Source organism: Microcaecilia unicolor, chromosome 7 (assembly GCF_901765095.1).
Source record: "Microcaecilia unicolor chromosome 7, aMicUni1.1, whole genome shotgun sequence".
NCBI lineage: Eukaryota > Metazoa > Chordata > Amphibia > Gymnophiona > Siphonopidae > Microcaecilia > Microcaecilia unicolor.
In genome coordinates this window covers 114,480,198-114,499,781 of record NC_044037.1, presented here as the reverse complement: position 1 = coordinate 114,499,781, position 19,584 = coordinate 114,480,198, and the positions used below count along the sequence as shown (strand labels likewise).

At 46.3% G+C, this 19,584-nt stretch overlaps 1 protein-coding gene across 8 annotated transcripts in view; it reads right to left on the bottom strand.

Annotated features, from left to right (window-relative positions):
* Positions 1-15,993: 15,993 nt before the first annotated feature.
* Positions 15,994-19,584, bottom strand: part of PPIL3 (peptidylprolyl isomerase like 3) — a 32,787-nt gene continuing 29,196 nt past the window's right edge. For 5 of the 8 annotated variants that reach the window (XM_030209212.1, XM_030209211.1, XM_030209215.1 and 2 more), the window contains 3 exons: positions 19,078-19,148; positions 18,836-18,954; positions 16,006-18,038 (listed from right to left, as the gene is read on the bottom strand). In XM_030209212.1, coding sequence (XP_030065072.1) covers positions 17,912-18,038; positions 18,836-18,954; positions 19,078-19,148 — 317 coding nt within the window. In that variant the 3' untranslated portion in view covers positions 16,006-17,911. Of the gene's footprint in view, positions 18,039-18,835; positions 18,955-19,077; positions 19,149-19,584 lie in introns of all 8 variants that reach the window. The other 3 variants (XM_030209210.1, XM_030209216.1, XM_030209209.1) reach the window with 2 other exon arrangements.

The following is a 19,584-nucleotide window of genomic DNA, read 5'->3' as shown; positions in this document are numbered from 1 at the left end:
CTCTGAAGTGCATTTCTCTAGTTTGGCCAGCAGGTGGTGCATGTTATATTTTAAGCTTTTACAAAGAACTGACCTTTCCCTCTTTAGTTAACACAGATAAAGTAAATGACTGTAGTGATGTAACCAGCTTTTTTAAAGTGTTGTTGTTAACTGGGCTCTGATTGGCCCAGGAGCTCATTTCATTTAAACTGTACTGGGTTTTTTGCCCCCCCCCCCCCCCCCCCCCCCGTTTCAGCCCAGAAGAGAGAAAAAAAGCTCTTTGCTGCAGCCCTGTAAAACAGTTATACGTGATAAGTCCTCATTTCCCCAGGTACTTTTTAGGAAGTAAACAAATGTTTAGTTAGTGTTATAATTGATCCATATTTCAGTTACCTGTTATTGTTTGCTGATTGCACATTTTTTGTTCATTGTTCAATATATTTTTTAAGACAATTGTGGAATTTAAGGCATTTGGTTCAATGGTATCTAATCTATAGATCCAGTGCTATTCACGTTGTAATAAGGCTTTCTTCCAGTCTCCCCCATGCAAATTCTTAGGTACACAGTCTATAATCCAGCCAGTTTGATATGCATGCCTTATTACAACGTGAACAGCGCTGGATCTATAGATTAGATACCATTGAACCAAATGGCTTAAAATCCACGATTCACTGGCCAACATTTTATGGTTGATTTACACTTTTTCCAAAGAGAAGTTTTTGATTGGAGGGAAGTTTAAAGAGCGTTTGAGCCATTCCAGACTTCACCGCATTTTTTACACAGTATCCCCAGTTTTGATTGGTGGTTATTTGGATGGCGTGGCTTTAAATACGGGAAGCGCCATTTTTTTTGCAGTTCTGCTCACTGGCGGTTTTTGGGAGACAATCAGGACCTAACGGTACAGGAGTTTATGACATTGCACACTTGCACTACGTTCTGCAATATTTTGTGTTTTACAACAGCTCAGTGTTTTTTTTTGTGTGCGCGCTTCTGTAGGTCAATTACAGTGGGGGCTCTTGAGAAAGCCAGAAGTGACCTCATTGTTTCCATGACTGAGCAACTAGCAGTACAAACAGAGCAGAAAAGTGCCTTTTTCCTTTCTTTTTTCAAATTAATTTGTAAAGAAAGATTATCATTTCAGAGCACTGTGGGAGATTTTTTTTTATACTCATGATTACTTTTTCACTGTGGGTTCTAATTTTTTCAGCTAAACAGCATTCTGGTCTAAGTGACTGTGCTGAGTCAAAGAAGTATGAGGTTTTTCCTCCCACCTTTATATTAAATAGTGCAAACATCGTGCTCAGAAGAGCACAGTAGTTCTTAGTGTGCATGTATACGATTCACAGTTGGTTGTGTTGAGCAACACGTTGAATAGTGAACCAGATCTACTGTTCTTTACATTTATCTCACCCCAGCCATGCAATATCTCCTCTGTGTGCCTCTCACCCCCAGTCATGCAGCATATCCTCTGTGTATGTCCCTCCTCCAGCCATGCAGCATCTTCCCTCTCTCCACCAGCCATGCAGCATCTCCTCTATATCTCTCCCCCCACCTTATGCAACATCTCCTTTATGTGGGTCTCTCTCACCCCCTATGTAGCATCTCATCTATGGGTCTCTCTCACCCCTCAACCATGCAGCATCTCCTCTGTGAGTCTCTCTCATCTCTCAACCACGCATCTCATCTGTCTCTCACCCCCAGCCATGCATCTCATCTCTGTCTCTCCCAACCATGCATTTTCTCCTCTCTCTCTCCCTCCTCCCCAGTCATGTAGCATCTCCTGTGTGTCTCTCCCTACTCCCCCAGCCATGTAACATCTCCTCTCTGTCTCTCCAAAGCCATGCAGCATTTCCCCAAGCCATGCACTACCTTCTCTGTCTGTCCCCTGCCCATACAGCATTTTCTCCGTATGCATGTCTCGCATAGTAACATAGTAGATGACGGCAGAGAAAGACCTGCACGGTCCATCCAGTTTGCCCACCAAGATAAATTCATATGTGCTACTTTGTGTATACCTGACTATGATTTGTATCTACCATTTTCAAGGCACAGACCGTAGAAGTCTGCCCAGCACTAGCCACGCCTCCCACCACCGGCTCTGCCACCAAACCTCCGCTAAGCTTCTGAGGATCCATTCCTTCTGAACAGGATTCCTTTATGTTTATCCCACACATTTTTGAATTCCGTTACTGTTTTCATCTCCACCACCAGGGCATTCAAGTATCCACCACTCTCTCCATGAAAAAATACTTCCTGACATTTTTCTTGAGTCCGCCTCCCTTCAATCTCATTTCATGTCCTCTAGTTCTACCGCCTTCCCATCTACGGAAAAGGTTCGTTTGCAGATTAATACCTTTCAAATATTTGAATGTCTGTATCATATCACCCCTGTTTCTCCTTTCCTCCAGGGTATACATGTTCAGGTCAGCAAGTCTCTCCTCATACGTCTTGTAACACAAATCCCATACCATTCTTGTAGCTTTTCTTTGTACCGCTTCAATTCTTTTTACATCCTTAGCAAGATATGACCTCCAAAACTGAACACAATACTCCAGGTGGGGCCTCACCAACGACTTATACAGGGGCATTAAAACCTCTTTTCTTCTGCTGGTCACACCTCTCTCTATACAGCCTAGCAACCTTCTAGCTACGGCCACTTCCTTGTTACACTGGTTTGGCGCCTTCAGCTCCTCAGATACTAATCACCCCAAGATCCCTCTCCCCGTCTGTACATATCAGACTCTCACCGCCTAACACATATGTCTCCCGTGGATTTCTATTCCCTAAGTGCATCACTTTGCATTTCTTCGCATTGAAGTTTAATTGCCAAACCTTAGACCATTCTTCTAGCTTCCTCAGATCCTTTTTCATGTTTTCCACTCCCTCCTTGAGTATCCACTCTGTTACAAATCTTAGTATCATCCGCAAAAAGGCAAACTTTACCTTCTAACCCTTCGGCAATGTCACTCACAAATATATTGAACAGAATTGGCCCCAGTACCAATCCCTGAGGCACTCCACTACTCACCTTTCCCTCATCCGAGTGAATTCCATTAACCATCAACCTCTGGCATCTGTACGTCAACCAGTTCCTAATCCAGTTCACCACATCGGGTCCTATCTTCAGACTGTCAAGTTTATTCAAGAGCCTCCTGTGGGGAACCGTGTCAAAAGCTTTGCTGAAATCTAAGTAGATTATGTCTACAGAACGTCCATGATTCAATTCTCCGGTCACCCAGTCAAAGAATTCAATGAGATTCATTTGGTACGATTTACCTTTGGTACCTGTTGTCTCAGATCTTGCAACTTATTGGCTTCCAGGAAATTTACTATCCTTTCCTTCAGCATCGCTTCCATTACTTTTCCAGTAACCGAAGTGAGGCTTAATGGCCTGTAGTTTCCGGCTTCTTCCCTATCACCACTTTTGTGAAGAGGGACCTCCTCTGCCGTTCTCCAATCCCACGGAACCTGTCCCGTCTCCAAGGATTTATTAAACAAATCTTTTAGAGGACCCGCCAGAACCTCTCTGAGCTCCTCAATATCCTGGGGTGGATCCCGTCGTCCCACTGCTTTGTCCACCTTTAGATTTTTAAGTTGTTCATACACACTCTCTCTGTGAACGGTGCTATATCCACTCCATTCTCACATGTACTTTTGCCAGTCCATCGCGGTCCTGCTCCTGGATTTTCTTCTGTGAAAACAGAACAAAAGTATCTATTTAGCAAATTAGCTTTTTCTTCATCATTATCTACATGGCGGTTCGCAGCATCTTTCAGTCTCACAATTCCCTTTTTAGTCTTCCTCCTTTCACTAATATATTTTTGTGACCCCTCCTTACATTTCTAGCCATTTGTTCTTCAGCTGTGCTGTTGACAGACATATCTCTCTCTTGGATTCTTTCAATTTCATCTGGTATTTCTCTCCGTGTTCCTCTTCTTGAGTTTTTTCGGTATTTCTGGAACGCCAACTCTTTAGCCTTTATTTTCTCAGGCCACTTGCTTGGAGAACCATATCGGTTTCCTTTTTCTCTTGCTTTTATTTACTCTCCTTACATAAAGGTTTGTGGCCATATTATAGCTTCTTTCAGCCTGGACCACTGTCCTTCCACTTCTCGTTCGTCCTCCCAGCCCATCAGCTCCTTCCTCAGGTATTCCCCATTTTACTAAAGTCAGCATGCTTGAAATCCAGGACTTGAGTTTTGAGTGGCCGGCCTCAACTTTAGCTGTCATATCAAACCAAACTGTTTGATGGTCACTGCTGCCCAGGTAGGCACCCACTCGGACATTTGACACACTATCCCCATTTGTGAGCACCAGATCCAGCATTGCTCCCTCCCTTGTGGGTTCCGTCATAATTTGTCTGAGCAGAGCACTTTGGAAAGCATCCATGATCTCTCTACTTCTGATTCCGCAGATGGAACCTTCCAATCTACATTCGGCAGATTGAAATCTTCCAGCAACAGCACCTCTCTCTTCTTTCCCAACAGTTGAATATCTGCGATCAAATCTTTATCTAGTTCCTCCAATTGTGTCGGAGGTCTGACTCCGTTCCTTTTTTCTTGCTGCACCATATGCCTGGAATAGACTTCCTGAGCCGCTACGTCAAGCTCCATCTCTGGCCGTCTTCAAATCTAAGCTAAAAGCCCGCCTTTTTAATGCTGCTTTTAACTCCTAACCCTTTTTCACTTGTTCAGAACCCTTATTTTATCATCCTCACTTTAATATTCCCTTATCTCTTTTTTTTGTCCTGCTTGTCTGTCCTAATTAGATTGTAAGCTCTGTCAAGCAGGGACCGTCTCTTCATGTTCTGGTGTACAGCACTGCGTACGTCTAGTAGTGCTATAGAAATGATGATGAGTAGTAGGTCTGTAGACAACACCCACGTGGACAGAGGTTCTATCATCTCTTTTTAAGGTGATCCATATCGCTTCTTCCTTTCCCCAGGTCCCCATCATTTCAGTCGCTGTGATATAATTTCTCACATACAGAGCTACTCCTCCACCTTTACGACCATCTCTATCCTTCCTAAATAAATTATAGCCTGGTATGTTTCCATCCCATTCATGGGAACCATTAAGCCATGTCTCCGTGATTGCAACAACGTCTAAGTCTGCCTCCAATATCAGGGCTTGAAGGTCATGAACTTTATTACTTAGACTGCGAGCTCTCAACCCCAGCCATGCAGCATCTCCTCTCTGTCTCTTCCCTCCTACCCCCATCATGCAGGGTCTCCTATATATCTCTGCTCCCTGGCATCAAACATTGCCCGTTTCCCCCCACTACACAGCTCCTCTCTTCCCCTGCCCCTCCAGGATCTCATCTCTCTTCTCCCCCCCCCCCCCATCAAATACTGCCCCACTCTCTTTTCTGCATCCAACATTGCGCATTCTCTCTCTTGCCACCATCACACATTGCCCCAGTCTCTCTCCCCTCCCATCACCTACCATCCAACCTCACCCCAACTCTATCACTTCCCAATACTCCACCACCCAGCATTACCCAAATCTCTCCCCCTCCCATCAATCATCACCATTGCCCAGCTTTTTCCACTACCAGAATTCAGCCTCACCCACTCTCTCATTTTCTTTGTTCCACCTTGGTTACTCCCTCCCTTCCCTCACAATACCTCCACCCACCCAAGTGCTCACCTGCTGCCTTCCTGACTGCAAAGAAACAGAAGCCAGATGCGGGCCATGGCCCTGTGCACTCCACTGTTGGCTCATACCAACATCATCCTGTTCCAGAGGGGCAAGACTGGTATGAGCCAACAGAAGAATGTACAGGGCCATGGCCCCATGCTTGGTTTCTGTTTTGTTTGCAGCCACAGAGTTGTTGAAGCAGCAGGTGTGCAAACAGGTGGGTAGCAGGAAAGGGAAGTTGGTAATTGGGTACCAGACAACATGTACCCTCCTGCTACTGTCTCGCATACTGCATGTTGCGATCCACTGCCATAAAGAGTTTGTCATTTACAGCAGGCATTATAGAACATGAAAGAAAAAGCAAAGAGACAGAAATTTAATTTTACAGACTTATTATCCACCTTTTAATGAAACATACGGAGTACAAACTTTAATAAAATACAATAAAACAAAATCACAAATTAGATATAATAAAAGCAAACAGAAAAACACTCATTAAGGAAGCAGAGCTTTTCTTTTTGTATTCCAATCATGTAGGGCTAAATCACACATTTCCATATTATCTCTCCATTATTTAAAGTTTTTATACTTCATAACTAACCGATTAGCTACTCATGTATGTCCTTCTCCAACTAGGCCAATTTATGTGATCAACTACTAAAGGAAGAATGGGAAGAAATATATATTCAGCTCATTTATTTATTCCTGTTGTCACTTAAAAAACAAAGAGAGCCAAACATGAAAATAGGTTGATGTTACTACATTTGTATATTTGAGTATATTGTTATGAAAGATTTAATTCAAAAATTTGCAACCTGTACACTGTGGGCCTTAAAGGAATTAATCATCTGATAAACATGGAATTGGTTTATGACTAGGAATATCTGTACACTGTCATCCTTCCCAACTTCTGCATTCTACCAGCTCCAGTTAGTGCCTGTATAACTCTCTTTACTTGATGCAATTACATCTTTTGCTCAAGCTTGACCCATAATTGCTTCTGAATATCCCTCTGATCAGATGAGTCCTGTGTTAGCCTATGCCAGCTCTCTACTCAGAGAGGGGATGGCCTGAATCACAGACCCAAGTCTATTTTATTGTGGAATAATTCAGATACCCTGCAATCATGAACAAAGTGATGTTCGTATCTTTGGGACTATTCTGTTGTGTCCTCTGAAACAGTGCTGCTCATATTATTTTCTGGTCATAACCCCAATGATTGCAGCTACAGCAACACTCACAACCTTGCTGAAGCAGATGCCTATGTAGTGCCCATGCAGGTCACAACCCAAACGTGGCATGAGCAACCCCTTTTGGGAGTGGGACCCACAGTTTTAGAAGCACTGCTCTAGAAATCAGTATAGATGGGCAATTGGAAAATTATCTAATGAACAATAAGGAAGTGGGGTGGGGGAGGAAGGGTTAATTTTGGAATCTCCTCTTGCTTTGGACTTCCTCAAATGATACCAAGGCACCCCCTATCTCCTCCTGCTTGGTACCTAGGGTATTTCCTGTCTTGCACATCCATTGTGTCAGCCCTGGGTAGTCTATGTGCTGTAGTCACCTCAGGGGTTACAGCTGGTGCCTCCCTTTGTTATAGTGCAGCCCCTTGCTATGTGGATTTGCAAGATAGCACTCGATAAAGCAGTGATGCACAATGCTAGCCATACCAATCCAAGCATTCTTCTGAGTTTTAAAGATGCTTTATGTGTGGTAGTTCTTACTGGGGATAGGTGGTAAAAGGCAGGGAAGGACTGATGTGCACTGGCAGAGCTGTTTGTGTATGTGATGAGGTCGTAATATACTAAGTGGTATGTTCCAATGGAAAGGGAGGAAATGGGCGTAAGAAAAATAAATGCCTAGAAAACACTGGCATTATCACAAATAAAATTACTATACAGAATGAACAGACTGTATTGTAGAAACACCTTTACTCTGACACACATATTCAAAACTATACAATTCAACACTTCCTTTCTGGTTCATGACAAATGAGGCTTTTTTTTTGGGGGGGGGGGGGGGGGGGGGGGGGGGGAAGGGGTTTGTTTCATGACACTTATCTGCAGCAATCTAGAACTAGATGGAAAAATCTCTGTACTATTCCATTTGGTACTTGAAGCTTTAGTGGTCAGACAGTAACATTGGTACATTGTGTGATGTCAGTCAATAATCTGCAGTTATCATGGAATAGTAAAAGGGACAACAGTGAAGTAGATTTGATTTGTATTCACTCTGGAAGGACAGAATTGTGGTCCTAAAGCAAAATGCAATTTGAATTAAAAGAAGGCAGTACCTGATCCTAAGATTCTAAAAGCACTCAAGCAGATACTAACTGCATTAGTCACAACTCTCAATTTATCAGCTGAAATAAGAGATTCTAAGAGTAAAGATTGATATTCTATCTTTGGGGATGGAACAAAAAGGAAGTGGTAAACTAAAGATTAACTAGTTTTTTTTAACTTTTATATTTACTTGATTAGTTCTTGTTGTGAAATTATAATATTTATTCCAGAGATACATGCCAAATTAATATAAGCACACTATTTTCCATAAAATGAACACTTACTCAAATACCCCGACAACTTAACTGTTTGTCACAGTGTACCAAAGTTTACCACCAAGATTTAATATTTTTTTTAAATAAATTTATAGGCTGCATGATCTACAATCCTTATCAGCTTACACACAAAATAAACACAATGTATAAAACACTTTACTAAAATGATGCAGCATGTTAAGGATATTGTAATCCCTAAAATGGAATAAAACTTTGACTATCTACCCCTAAGTTAATTAAAAAGGCCAGGAGAGGCTCTTAGCTGTTTAAATCACTTGTGCGGGGCTATCCAGGGATATTCAGCAGCACTTAGTAGCCCAGTAACATAGTAAATGACAGCAGATGGACCTGTACAGTTCAACCAGTCTGCCCAACAAAATAAACTTATTTTACATGGTATGTGATACTTTATACCCAAACAGATGCCTGCCCAGCACTGTTCTTGTACTAGGTTCTGAAGCTAACGTCAAAACCCCTTAAAATTTACAGCCCATCCATATCTATTCAGTCACAATCAGGGAAAATTTACACTCCAGCCCATCCATATCTATTCAGTCACAATCAGGGGCATAGACCGTAGAAGCTGCCCAGCACCTAATCTCGGTGGATCCATGCCTTCTAAAAAGCAAGATAGGCCCTGATGAGAACTGAACTAATGACCTCTGGTTTACAAGACCAGTGCTCGGCCCACTGAGCTACAGAGCCTACCACAGTGGTGCTGAATATTTTCCTCTAATTGCCCATGCCAAAACTGGCTAGTTTGTGAGTGGTCCAGAGCCGGAGTTAAAACAGAGCAGCAGCTTTGCCAGTTGGTGGCAATTTTTAAGTCCACTAATTGGCTGAGCAACCTCTAAAAGTTAGGACAGAAAAAAAGACAGTCCTAATTTATGAGAGGAGTTAACCAGTTGCCCTCTTCCTCCTTCCCACTCCCTGCAGCAGAGAATCACAATCCCCCTTTCAATCCTACTCCCCCCCCCCCTTATGATCACACCTCCCTCCCTCCTCAAAACTCCCCCCCTTCCTCCTCCCAGAAGCACAGAATCATAGCCTCCCTTCTCCCTCAGAAAAAACCTCCCAATTCCAATACCCCCCCCCCCCCCACCCCTTCGCAGGTTAGGGTCAACCATACCCACCCCACCACTCTCACTTCCATAGGCCTCCCTGGATATGTCCTTGTGGTCCAGCGGGGTCTGAGGGCAGAACCGAAGCCCACTCGCTCCTGCCCATGGTGGCGGGCTCCATAAATGGCTGCTGTAATCTTCAATAAATAAGTAACTTTGGGACCTATTTAATAAGCTATGGTAAGCAGCTAGTGTGAATTTTACTGCATTATTAAACCAGCTATCACAGTAAAAATCCCACACTATCTGCTTAACAAAGCCGTAGGTGTTGGGGCAGAGTGTAGGAGTGGCCTGCTGTGACAGCTAGTGCATGGGTCATTACTGCACGCTAGCTGTCACGACTACTTAGTGTTTATGGCTGAACTTGCTGCCCGAGACTACACCGGGTTCCAAAATGGCCACTATGATCCCTAATGGTAGTCCTGTGGTGCTGTTTACTCTTGTGTTAGTGGGAGAAGTGGATGAAGTTTTTTAAATTTCCTTGAAAAATCATAGCTACGGCTTAGGCAAAAAGAGAATTTTATTCTCATTAAGGACTAATGGGGCACTGATGTAATTGTGGTAAAATTAAAATGAGCCACATAAATAGTAAAAACAAACTGCTCAATTTTAATTTTAACTAAAAGCGAATGCTACATACCTGTAGAAGGTATTCTCCGAGGACAGCAGGCTGATTATTCTCACTGATGGGTGACATCCACGGCAGCCCCTCCAATCGGAAACTTCACTAGCAAAGGCCTTTGCTAGCTCTCACGCGCCCATGCGCACCTCACATGCGCGGCCGTCTTCCCGCCCGAACCGGCTCGTGTTCCATCAGTCCCGTAAGTAGCAAGACAAAGACAAGGGAAGGCACAACTACAAAGGGGAGGCGGGCGGGTTTGTGAGAACAATCAGCCTGCTGTCCTCAGAGAATACCTTCTACAGGTATGTAGCATTCCCTTTCTCCGAGGACAAGCAGGCTGCTTGTTCTCACTGATGGGGTATCCCTAGCCCCCAGGCTCACTCAAAACAACAAACATGGTCAATTGGGCCTCGCAACGGCGAGGACATAACTGAGATTGACCTAAAAACTTATCCAACTAACAGAGAGTGTAGCCTGGAACAGAATAAAACATGGGCCTAGGGGGGGGGTGGAGTTGGATTCTAAACCCCGAACAGATTCTGAAGCACTGACTGCCCGAACCGACTGTCGCGTCGGGTATCCTGCTGCAGGCAGTAATGAGATGTGAATGTGTGGACAGATGACCACGTCGCAGCTTTGCAGATCTCTTCAATAGTGGCTGATGTCAAGTGAGCCACTGATGCAGCCATGGCTCTGACATTGTGAGCCATGACATGACCCTCAAGAGCCAGCCTAGCCTGGGCGTAAGTGAAGGAAATTCAATCTGCTAGCCAACTGGATAGGGTGCGTTTCCCCACAGTCACTCCCCTCCTGTTGGGATCAAAAGAAACAAACAATTGGGCGGACTGTCTGTTGGGCTGTGTCCGCTCCAGATAGAAGGCCAATGCTCTTTTGCAGTCCAATGTGTGCAGCTGACGTTCAGCAGGGCAGGAATGAGGACGGGGAAAAAATGTTGGCAAGACAATTGACTGGTTCAGATGGAACTCCGACACTACCTTCGGCAAGAACTTAGGGTGAGTGCGGAGGACTACTCTATTATGATGAAATTTGGTGTAAGGGGCCTGGGCTACCAGGGCCTGAAGCTCACTGACTCTACGAGCTGAAGTAACTGCCACCAAGAAAATGACCTTCCAGGTCAAGTACTTCAGATGGCAGGAGTTCAGTGGCTCGAAAGGAGGTTTCATCAGCTGGGTGAGAACGACATCGAGATCCCATGACACTGTAGGAGGTTTGACGGGGGGGCTTTGACAAAAGCAAACCTCTCATGAAGCGAACAACTAAAGGCTGTCCTGAGATCGGCTTACCTTCCACACGGTAATGGTATGCACTGATTGCGCTAAGGTGAACCCTTACAGAGTTGGTCTTGAGACCAGACTCAGACAAGTGCAGAAGGTAGTCAAGCAGGGTCTGTGTAGGACAAAAGCGAGGATCTAAGGCCTTGCTGTCCACCAGACGGCAAACCTCCTCCATAAAAAGAAGTAACTCCTCTTAGTGGAATCTTTTCTGGAAGCAAGCAAGTCACGGGAGACACCCTCTGACAGACCCAAAGAGGCAAAGTCTATGCTCTCAACATCCAGGCCGTGAGAGCCAGAGACTAGAGGTTGGGATGCAGAAGCGCCCCTTCGTCCTGTGTGATGAGGGTCGGAAAACACTCCAATCTCCACGGTTCTTCAGATGACAACTCCAGAAGAAGAGGGAACCAGATCTGACGTGGCCAAAAGGGAGCAATCAGAATCATGGTGCCCCGGTCTTGTTTGAGTTTCAACAAAGTCTTCCCCACCAGAGGTATGGGAGGATAAGCATACAGCAGACCTTCCCCCCAATCCAGGAGGAAGGCATCCGATGCCAGTCAACCGTGGGCCTGAAGTCTAGAACAGAACTAAGGGACCTTGTGGTTGGCTCGAGATGCAAAGAGATCTACCAAGGGGGTGCCCCACTCTTGGAAGATCTGGCGCACTACTCCGGAATTGAGCGACCACTCGTGAGGTTGCATAATCCTGCTCAACCTGTCGGCCAGACTGTTGTTTACGCCTGCCAGATATGTGGCTTGGAGCCACATGCCGTAACGGCGAGCCCAGAGCCACATGCTGACGGCTTCCTGACACAGGGGGCGAGATCTGGTGCCCCCCTGCTTGTTGATGTAATACATGGCAACCTGGTTGTCTGTCTGAATTTGGATAATTTGATGGGACAGCCGATCTCTGAAAGCCTTCAGAGCGTTCCAGACCGCTCGTAACTCCAGCAGATTGATCTGCAGATCGCGTTCCTGGAGGGACCAGCTTCCTTGGGTGTGAAGTCCATCGACATGAGCTCCCCACCCCAGGAGAGACGCATCCGTAGTCAGCACCTTTTGTGGCTGAGGAATTTGGAAGGGGCGTCCCAGAGTCAAATTGGCCCAGTACAGGGATCTGAGAAAACTCGTGGACAGGTGGATGACGTCCTCCAGATCCCCAGCAGCCTGAAAACCACTGGGAAGCTAGGGTCCATTGAGCAGATCGCATGTGAAGACGAGCCATGGGAGTCACATGGACTGTGGAGGCCATGTGGCCAAGCAATCTCAACATCTGCCGAGCTGTGATCTGCTGGGACACTTGTACCCGGGAGACGAGGGACAGCAGATTGCTGGCCCTCGGCTCCGGGAGATAGGCACGAGCTGTCCGAGAATCCAGCAGAGTGCCTATGAATTCGAGTCTCTGTACTGGGAGAGACTGGGAGAAGGTGAGACTTTGGGTAATTTATCACAAACCCTAGTAGCTCCAGGAGTCGAATAGTCATCTGCATGGACTGTAGAGCTCCTGCCTCTGAAGTGTTCTTCACCAGCTAATTGTCGAGATAAGGGAACACGTGCACTCCGAGCCTGCGAAGCGCTGCTACCGCAGCTAGGCACTTCGTGAACACTCTGGGCGCAGAGGCGAGCCCAAAGGGTAGCACACAGTACTGGAAGTGACGTGATCCCAAACGAAATCGAAGATACTGTCTGTGAGCTGGCAGTATCGGGATGTGTGTATAAGCATCCTTTAAGTCCAGAGAGCATAGCCAATCGTTTTGCTGAATCATGGGAAGAAGGGTGCCCAGGGAAAGCATCCTGAACTTTTCCTTGACCAGATTTTTGTTCAGGGCCCTTAGGTCTAGGATGGGACGCATCCCCCCTGTTTTCTTTTCCACAAGGAAGTACCTGGAATAGAATCCCAGCCCTTTTTGCCCGGGTGGCACGGGCTCGACCGCATTGGCGCTGAGAAGGGCGGAGAGTTCCTCTGCAAGTACCTGCTTGTGCTGGAAGCTGAAGGACTGAGCTCCCGGTGGGCAATTTGGAGGCTTCGAGGCTAAATTGAGGGTGTATCCTTGTCGGACTATTTGGAGAACCCACTGGTCGGAGGTTATGAGAGGCCACCTTTGGTGAAAAACTTTCAACCTCCCCCCGACCGGCAGATCGCCCGGCACGGACACCTTGACATCGGCTATGCTCTTCTGGAGCCAGTCAAAAGCTCGCCGCCTGCTTTTGCTGGAGAGCTGTGGGGCCTTGCTGAGGCGCACGCTGCTGACGAGAGCAAGCACGCTGGGGCTTAGCCTGGGCCGCAGGCTGTCGAGAGGGAGGATTGTACCTACGCTTACCAGAAGAGTAGGGAACAGTCCTTCCCCCATAAAAACATCTACCTGAAGAGGAAGATGCTGAAGGCTGCCGGCGGGAGAATGTCAAAAGCGTTATCCCGCTGGTGGAGCTGTTCTACCACCTGTTCGACTTTTTCTCCAAAAATGTTTTCCGCTCGGCCAGGGAAGTCCGCAATCCGCTGCTGGATCCTATTCTCCAGGTCGGAGGCACGCAGCCATGAGAGTCTGCACATCACCACACCTTGAGCAGCGGCCCTGGCCGCAACATCAAAGGTATCATATACCCCTCTGGCCAGGAATTTTCTGCACACCTTCAGCTGCCTGACCACCTCCTGAAACGGCTTGGCTTGCTCAGAAGGGAGCTTGTCCACCAAGCCCGCCAACTGCCGCACATTGTTCCGCATGTGGATGCTCGTGTAGAGCTGGTAGGACTGAATCTTGGCCACGAGCATAGAAGAATGGTAGGCCTTCCTCCCAAAGGAGTCTAAGGTTCTAGAGTCCTTGCCCGGGGGCGCCGAAGCATGCTCCCTAGAATTCTTAGCCTTCTTTAGGGCCAGATCCACCACACCAGAGTCGTGAGGCAACTGAGTGCGCATCAGCTCTGGGTCCCCATGGATCCGGTACTGGGATTTGACCTTCTTGGGAATGTGGGGATTAGTTAGAGGCTTGGTTCAGTTCGCCAGCAATGTCTTTTTTAGGACATGATGCATGGGTACTGTGGATGCTTCCTTAGGTGGAGAAGGATAGTCCAAGAGCTCAAACATCTCAGCCCTGGGCTCATCCTCCACGACCACCGGGAAGGGGATGGACGTAGACATCTCCCGGACAAAGGCCGCGAAAGACAGACTCTCGAGAGGAGAAAGCTGCCTTTCAGGGAAGGGAGTGGGATCAGAACGAAGGCCACCAGACTCCTCATCAGAGAAATATCTGATGTCCTCCTCCTCTTCCCACGAGGCCTCACCATCGGTATCAGACGCAAGTTCATGAACCTGCGTCTGAAGCCGTGCCCGACTCGACTCCGTGGAAACACGGCCACAGTGGGAGTGCCGAGAGGTAGACTCCCTCGCCAGCACCGGCGAAGCTCCCTCCACCGACATCATCGGGGAGTCTTCCTGGGAGGCGGCCGCAAGCGGTACCGATGTCGGAGACCTCACCCCGGGCAAAGGGCCAGCCGTCGCCTCGCTCGACGGTACCGGTGGCGCAAGCACCCCCGGTACTGGAGAAGGGCGCAACAGCTCTCCCAGAATCTCTGGAAGAACGGCCCGGAGACTCTCGTGCAGAGCGGCTGTGGAGAAAGACTGGGAAGCCGATGCAGGCGTAGAGTCTGTTCCGGGCGTGGAGGCGGTTCCGGGCTGTCCAAGGTGAAGCGCAGACACCTCCTGAACAGAGGGTGAGCGATCCTCCCCGTGCCGATGCCTACTGGGTGCCGACTCCCTCGGCGACCCAGAGCTCTCGGTACCGATGTCGATGCTTCTTTGATTTCTTCAAACGAAGCATGTCACCAGAGCTTCCCGGTACCAACGAGGACGACGTAGAATCCAACCGTCTCTTCCTCGGGGCCGAAGAAGGTCGGTCTCGGGGGGGCTGTACCGCAGGAGCCCTCAGGGCAGGAGGAGACCCACCCGAAGGCTCACCGCCACCAGCAGGGGAATGGACAGACCTCACCTGCACTCCAGTCGAAGCACCACCGTCCGACGACATCAGCAACAGCGGAGGTCCCGGTACCACCGACGTCGACGCAGGCTTCCGATGTCTCGGTACCGACGATGCAGAGGGTCGAAGCCTCGATGCCGTCGATGCCGAGGTTGAAGACTTTGATGCTGTTGACATCGATGCACTCGATATGTCCTGTGCTGTTGTCGACGAAGAGCCCGAGAACAACACGTTCCACTGGGCCAACCTCGCTACCTGAGTCCTCTTTTGTAAAAAAGAGCACAAAGACTGCAGGCCTGCGGGCGGTGCCCAGCCCCCAGACACTGAAGACACAAAGCGTGCCTATCAGTGAGCGAGATTACCCGGGCGCACTGGGTGCACTTCGATGACATGGGCGGAAAAATCACACCAGCGAAATCAAAATTCACGATGACGAAAGGCACCAAAAATAAGGGAGAGAAAACCCGTACAGAGGCCAAAAAGGCCTATCCCGAAAGCGAAAGGAAACTTACGCTGGGGGAAAAGCTGGACACACGTGAAGGGACAAAGACCAAAGGTATCTCTTTTTTTTTTTTCCAAAGACGCGCAAGGGTCAACTTGAGGGGCACGAAACGGCGGCAAAAACATGACCGTCCTGAGCGCGGACAAAAGAAGACGGACGAACACGAGCCGGTTCGGGCGGGAAGACGGCCGCGCATGCGCGCGCGAGAGCTAGCAAAGGCCTTTGCTAGTGAAGTTTCCGATTGGAGGGGCTGCCGTGGACGTCACCCATCAGTGAGAACAAGCAGCCTGCTTGTCCTCGGAGAATTCATATCAATAATCATACCAAATTTTCCCTCATTCTTGGTCAGAGCACTCATTGAACACCTCTGTATAACTCAGCAGCTTCATGATTCTCCTAGCATAAACAAAAGTGTTACTATGGTTACCGGCATCCCAACAAATGGTTACTATGGAGTTTCCAGGGAAACTCCAATCAGGATACAGGTCAACTGAGTTTTGATTTCAGCGCTTAAACCAGCCCAAAATTTGTATTTGGCCGCAGATTTGGTTTTGGTTAAAACTGGGGAAAAAAATGGTTTTGGACGCTCTCTAAATCAGGAACCCCATTTAGCTTAAGTCTGGCCTTAGTTTATAGCTGCCGCTGACAAAATATTAGTAGATTTCAGATTCTATTAAAGGTAAACATTTTCTGATAAAACTTCACCCCATTCATACAGCACTCAACATGCACCTCACTCAAACTTTATCCCTTCAACCCCTATATTAATTCCCCTGTTTTTAGGACTTTCTTTTGCATCTCAGTAGCACGTTTTTTTTGTTTTTTTTTTTTTAAACATCATTTTCTCTCTCTGTCCCCAAGCCACTCTCAGCCACCCACACCTTCACTTCAAATGCTACTTGTTCTCCTCAAAAACCAGTTCTGGCTCCTTCAATGCTAGTGTCAGTACCTCTCCCTCTGCACAAAGCTCTGGCCCCTTAAATCTTTGAACCTCTCTGCTGCAGACAGAAAACAGGTCTCTTTCTTCCTCTCAAATTGCAGCTCCTTTACATAATCACAACCTTTAGGGCTCACACCAAGACTGTAGCACTGATATATTTCTCTTCCCATTGGGGAAACTCCAATTTTGTTTTTGTTTTAAACCAGGTGATCAGTGCTGCCATGCGGCCTTTCAACTCTGGAGTTTCCTCACAGAGGAACTCCAGCTCATCATTGCCTAGGACTCCTTCACACAAATCTTATCTTTTCCATATATAAAACCTAATAAAGCAAATAAAACTGAAAGATATGCATGACCTCATTAGACACCAATCAAGCAGGAGAAGGAAAATACAACTTAAGTGAATACATACTCAAAAGTAATAGAGGAATAAGGAAAAAAAATAGGTATAGCCAAAACCTGAGCCAAATATTTTATGCCACATATTGCTGTCATGAATCTTAGGAAAAAAAAAGTCTACATTAAAGCCCGGGAGACTTAACGCCGAGGAAAACTTCCCAGAACCTGAAAAGGAGAAACTTGATCTTAACTGCTAATTTTATTTTTTTGAGTCCATCCAAACCAGTGCAGATGTAAGAGTTTATGCTCTTCTGCCTGCAGAACCACTGACTTAATGACATTAAAGTATAAGTAACCTGTGCAGCCCCTTAACCAGGCAATATTTTTCAGTCTCCAGCAGATGGTAGGTGAGTATTCTGTGCAATCTCAATTGGTCTGGTAGCTGGGGAACCTCTATATCAAAGATTTTTTAAAGTCCAGGGGACCCTTGCCAAACACAAAACTGAAAACAGAATGGTCATCGTCAACATCTTTATTGGCAACATTGTAGAAGGGCTAGATTAGAATGATGTTCTTATTTGTGGACGACAGGAAAATCAGCACCAGGATAGACATGTTAGAGGAACAGCTAAAATTAAAAATGATTTTTATAATTTGGAAAAATGTCAAGGGTCTGATAATTGCACTTGAATCCAAAAGATAAAAAATGGCAAATTGTGTAAGTGGGTAAAGAAATCCAAGAGTTGCATACCATTTCTTAGAAAAGTTTTCACATAAGAAATGGGCCAGAAGGTCTTCACCTCTTACAATCTGAAGCAAGTCTGAGGGGTTCTCCAGACAGGGTTAGGAACCTCTCTAGTAAAAGAGAAATAGGACCGAAACAATAACTATTGTCTCAACAATGTCATTTTTTTTTCAAAATGAGAAAAGCTGCTGCACCTCCAGGTCAAGCTAGCTGGCAAATGGATTGGCATGGAGGGTGACATCCTTGATGCGGACCTCAGTGAGAGGTCTGAAGTTCTTTTCATTCACAGGGAGTTTCTCCAGCTCGTCTAATGTATCTAGTCCATCAATCACCCTGCCCAGAAGGAAGAAAATGTCAGTCAAATTCACCTGAGCCTGGGCTTTAATCCCCTGAGCAGTTACTGCTGTTCAGTTTATGTCTAAGTCACTTTCCCCTGGATTCTATATATGGCGTCCAGATCTGGGCATGCTTCTGAGATGCATGTGCAAGCTAATTGGCTAAAGAGCTGTTAACCATCAATAATTGGATGCTAACCAATTATTGACATTAATTGGCACCAATTAGAATTTACATGCACATCTGGATTGTGCTATAACACTGGATGCCTAAATCCCGTAAGGCAAAACCCAAGAGGAGGTGTGGCTATGAGAGGGACAGGGGTGTTCCAAAAAGTTGTATGTAGTGTTATAGAATAATGGGTCTTGTGCCCAACTTGGGCACCGAGATTTACACCAAGTTTCAGCAGGCATACATCTGGTGCCCAGAGTTGGGTGCGGAAATCAGCGCTAAGCGCTATTCTATAAAGGGCATGTGTCCTATAGAATAGCGCTTAGCGCTTATATTTTCTGGCACCATTTATAAAATTCCCCCCTTTATGTTTGTACCTCACTTCTAATCTTTTAACTGTCTGTGACCTTGGGACAAATGATGCCTCACTGTTAATCCCCAGCTCACCCAATGACTCTCGTGTGTACTCTTGAGATGAATCTCTTTAGTCATCCTGCAGTTCTACTCCCAAGCTCTGCTACTTTGTGAGATTCAGGGATGAGCTGTTTGTGCCTCTGTTCTCCCTCATTTCTCAGCCTCTTACTCCTTTCTTTCCTTACAGATTAATAATGAGTTCCACGCACTTTCCAAATACAGTGTACTTCATGTCCAGGTGAGGCTGCTTTCCATAGGTTATGAAAAACTGTGATCCATTGGTGTTGGGGCCACTATTTGCCATAGACACCACGCCACGGACACTGTGCTGAAGTAGAAAAGAGGAAGTTAAGTAGAACAGCTGTTTTTCTATTTCAGAAAAATTCTGCTTGATTAGTGTTCTCACAACATGGTTGATGCTTCTGAGTGAAAAGCACTGGCATTGAATTACCTTCAGATACTCGCTAAATTCATCCTCAAATTTTCTGCTCCAGATGCTGGTCCCTCCTTTCCCAGTCCCTGCTCCAAAAACAGAGAAAATTACACGTCAGAGAAAATAAATCATTTCAGTATTAGATTTATAAGCTGCTTTACCCATTAAACAGAAAGGAATCCTTTTACTAAACGGTGGTAAAATCTGGGCATAGCGCATCATAATGCAGGACTTTCTCAAATGCTAAACCCAGATTTTACACGACCTTTTAAAAGCTTTTTTTTTTTTTTGCAGGTCGTATGCTAATGTTGCCATTAGCATATGGCACCTGTACTACTACTACTACTAATCATTTCTATTGCGCTACTAGATGTACACAGCGCTGTACACATTATTATGCAGGTACCTTCTCTGTAGAGGGCTCACAATCCAAGTTTTCGTACCTGGGGCAATGCAGGGTTAAGTGACTTGCTGAAGGCCATAAGGAGCAGCAGTGGGAATTAAACCCATCGCCAGGATCAAATC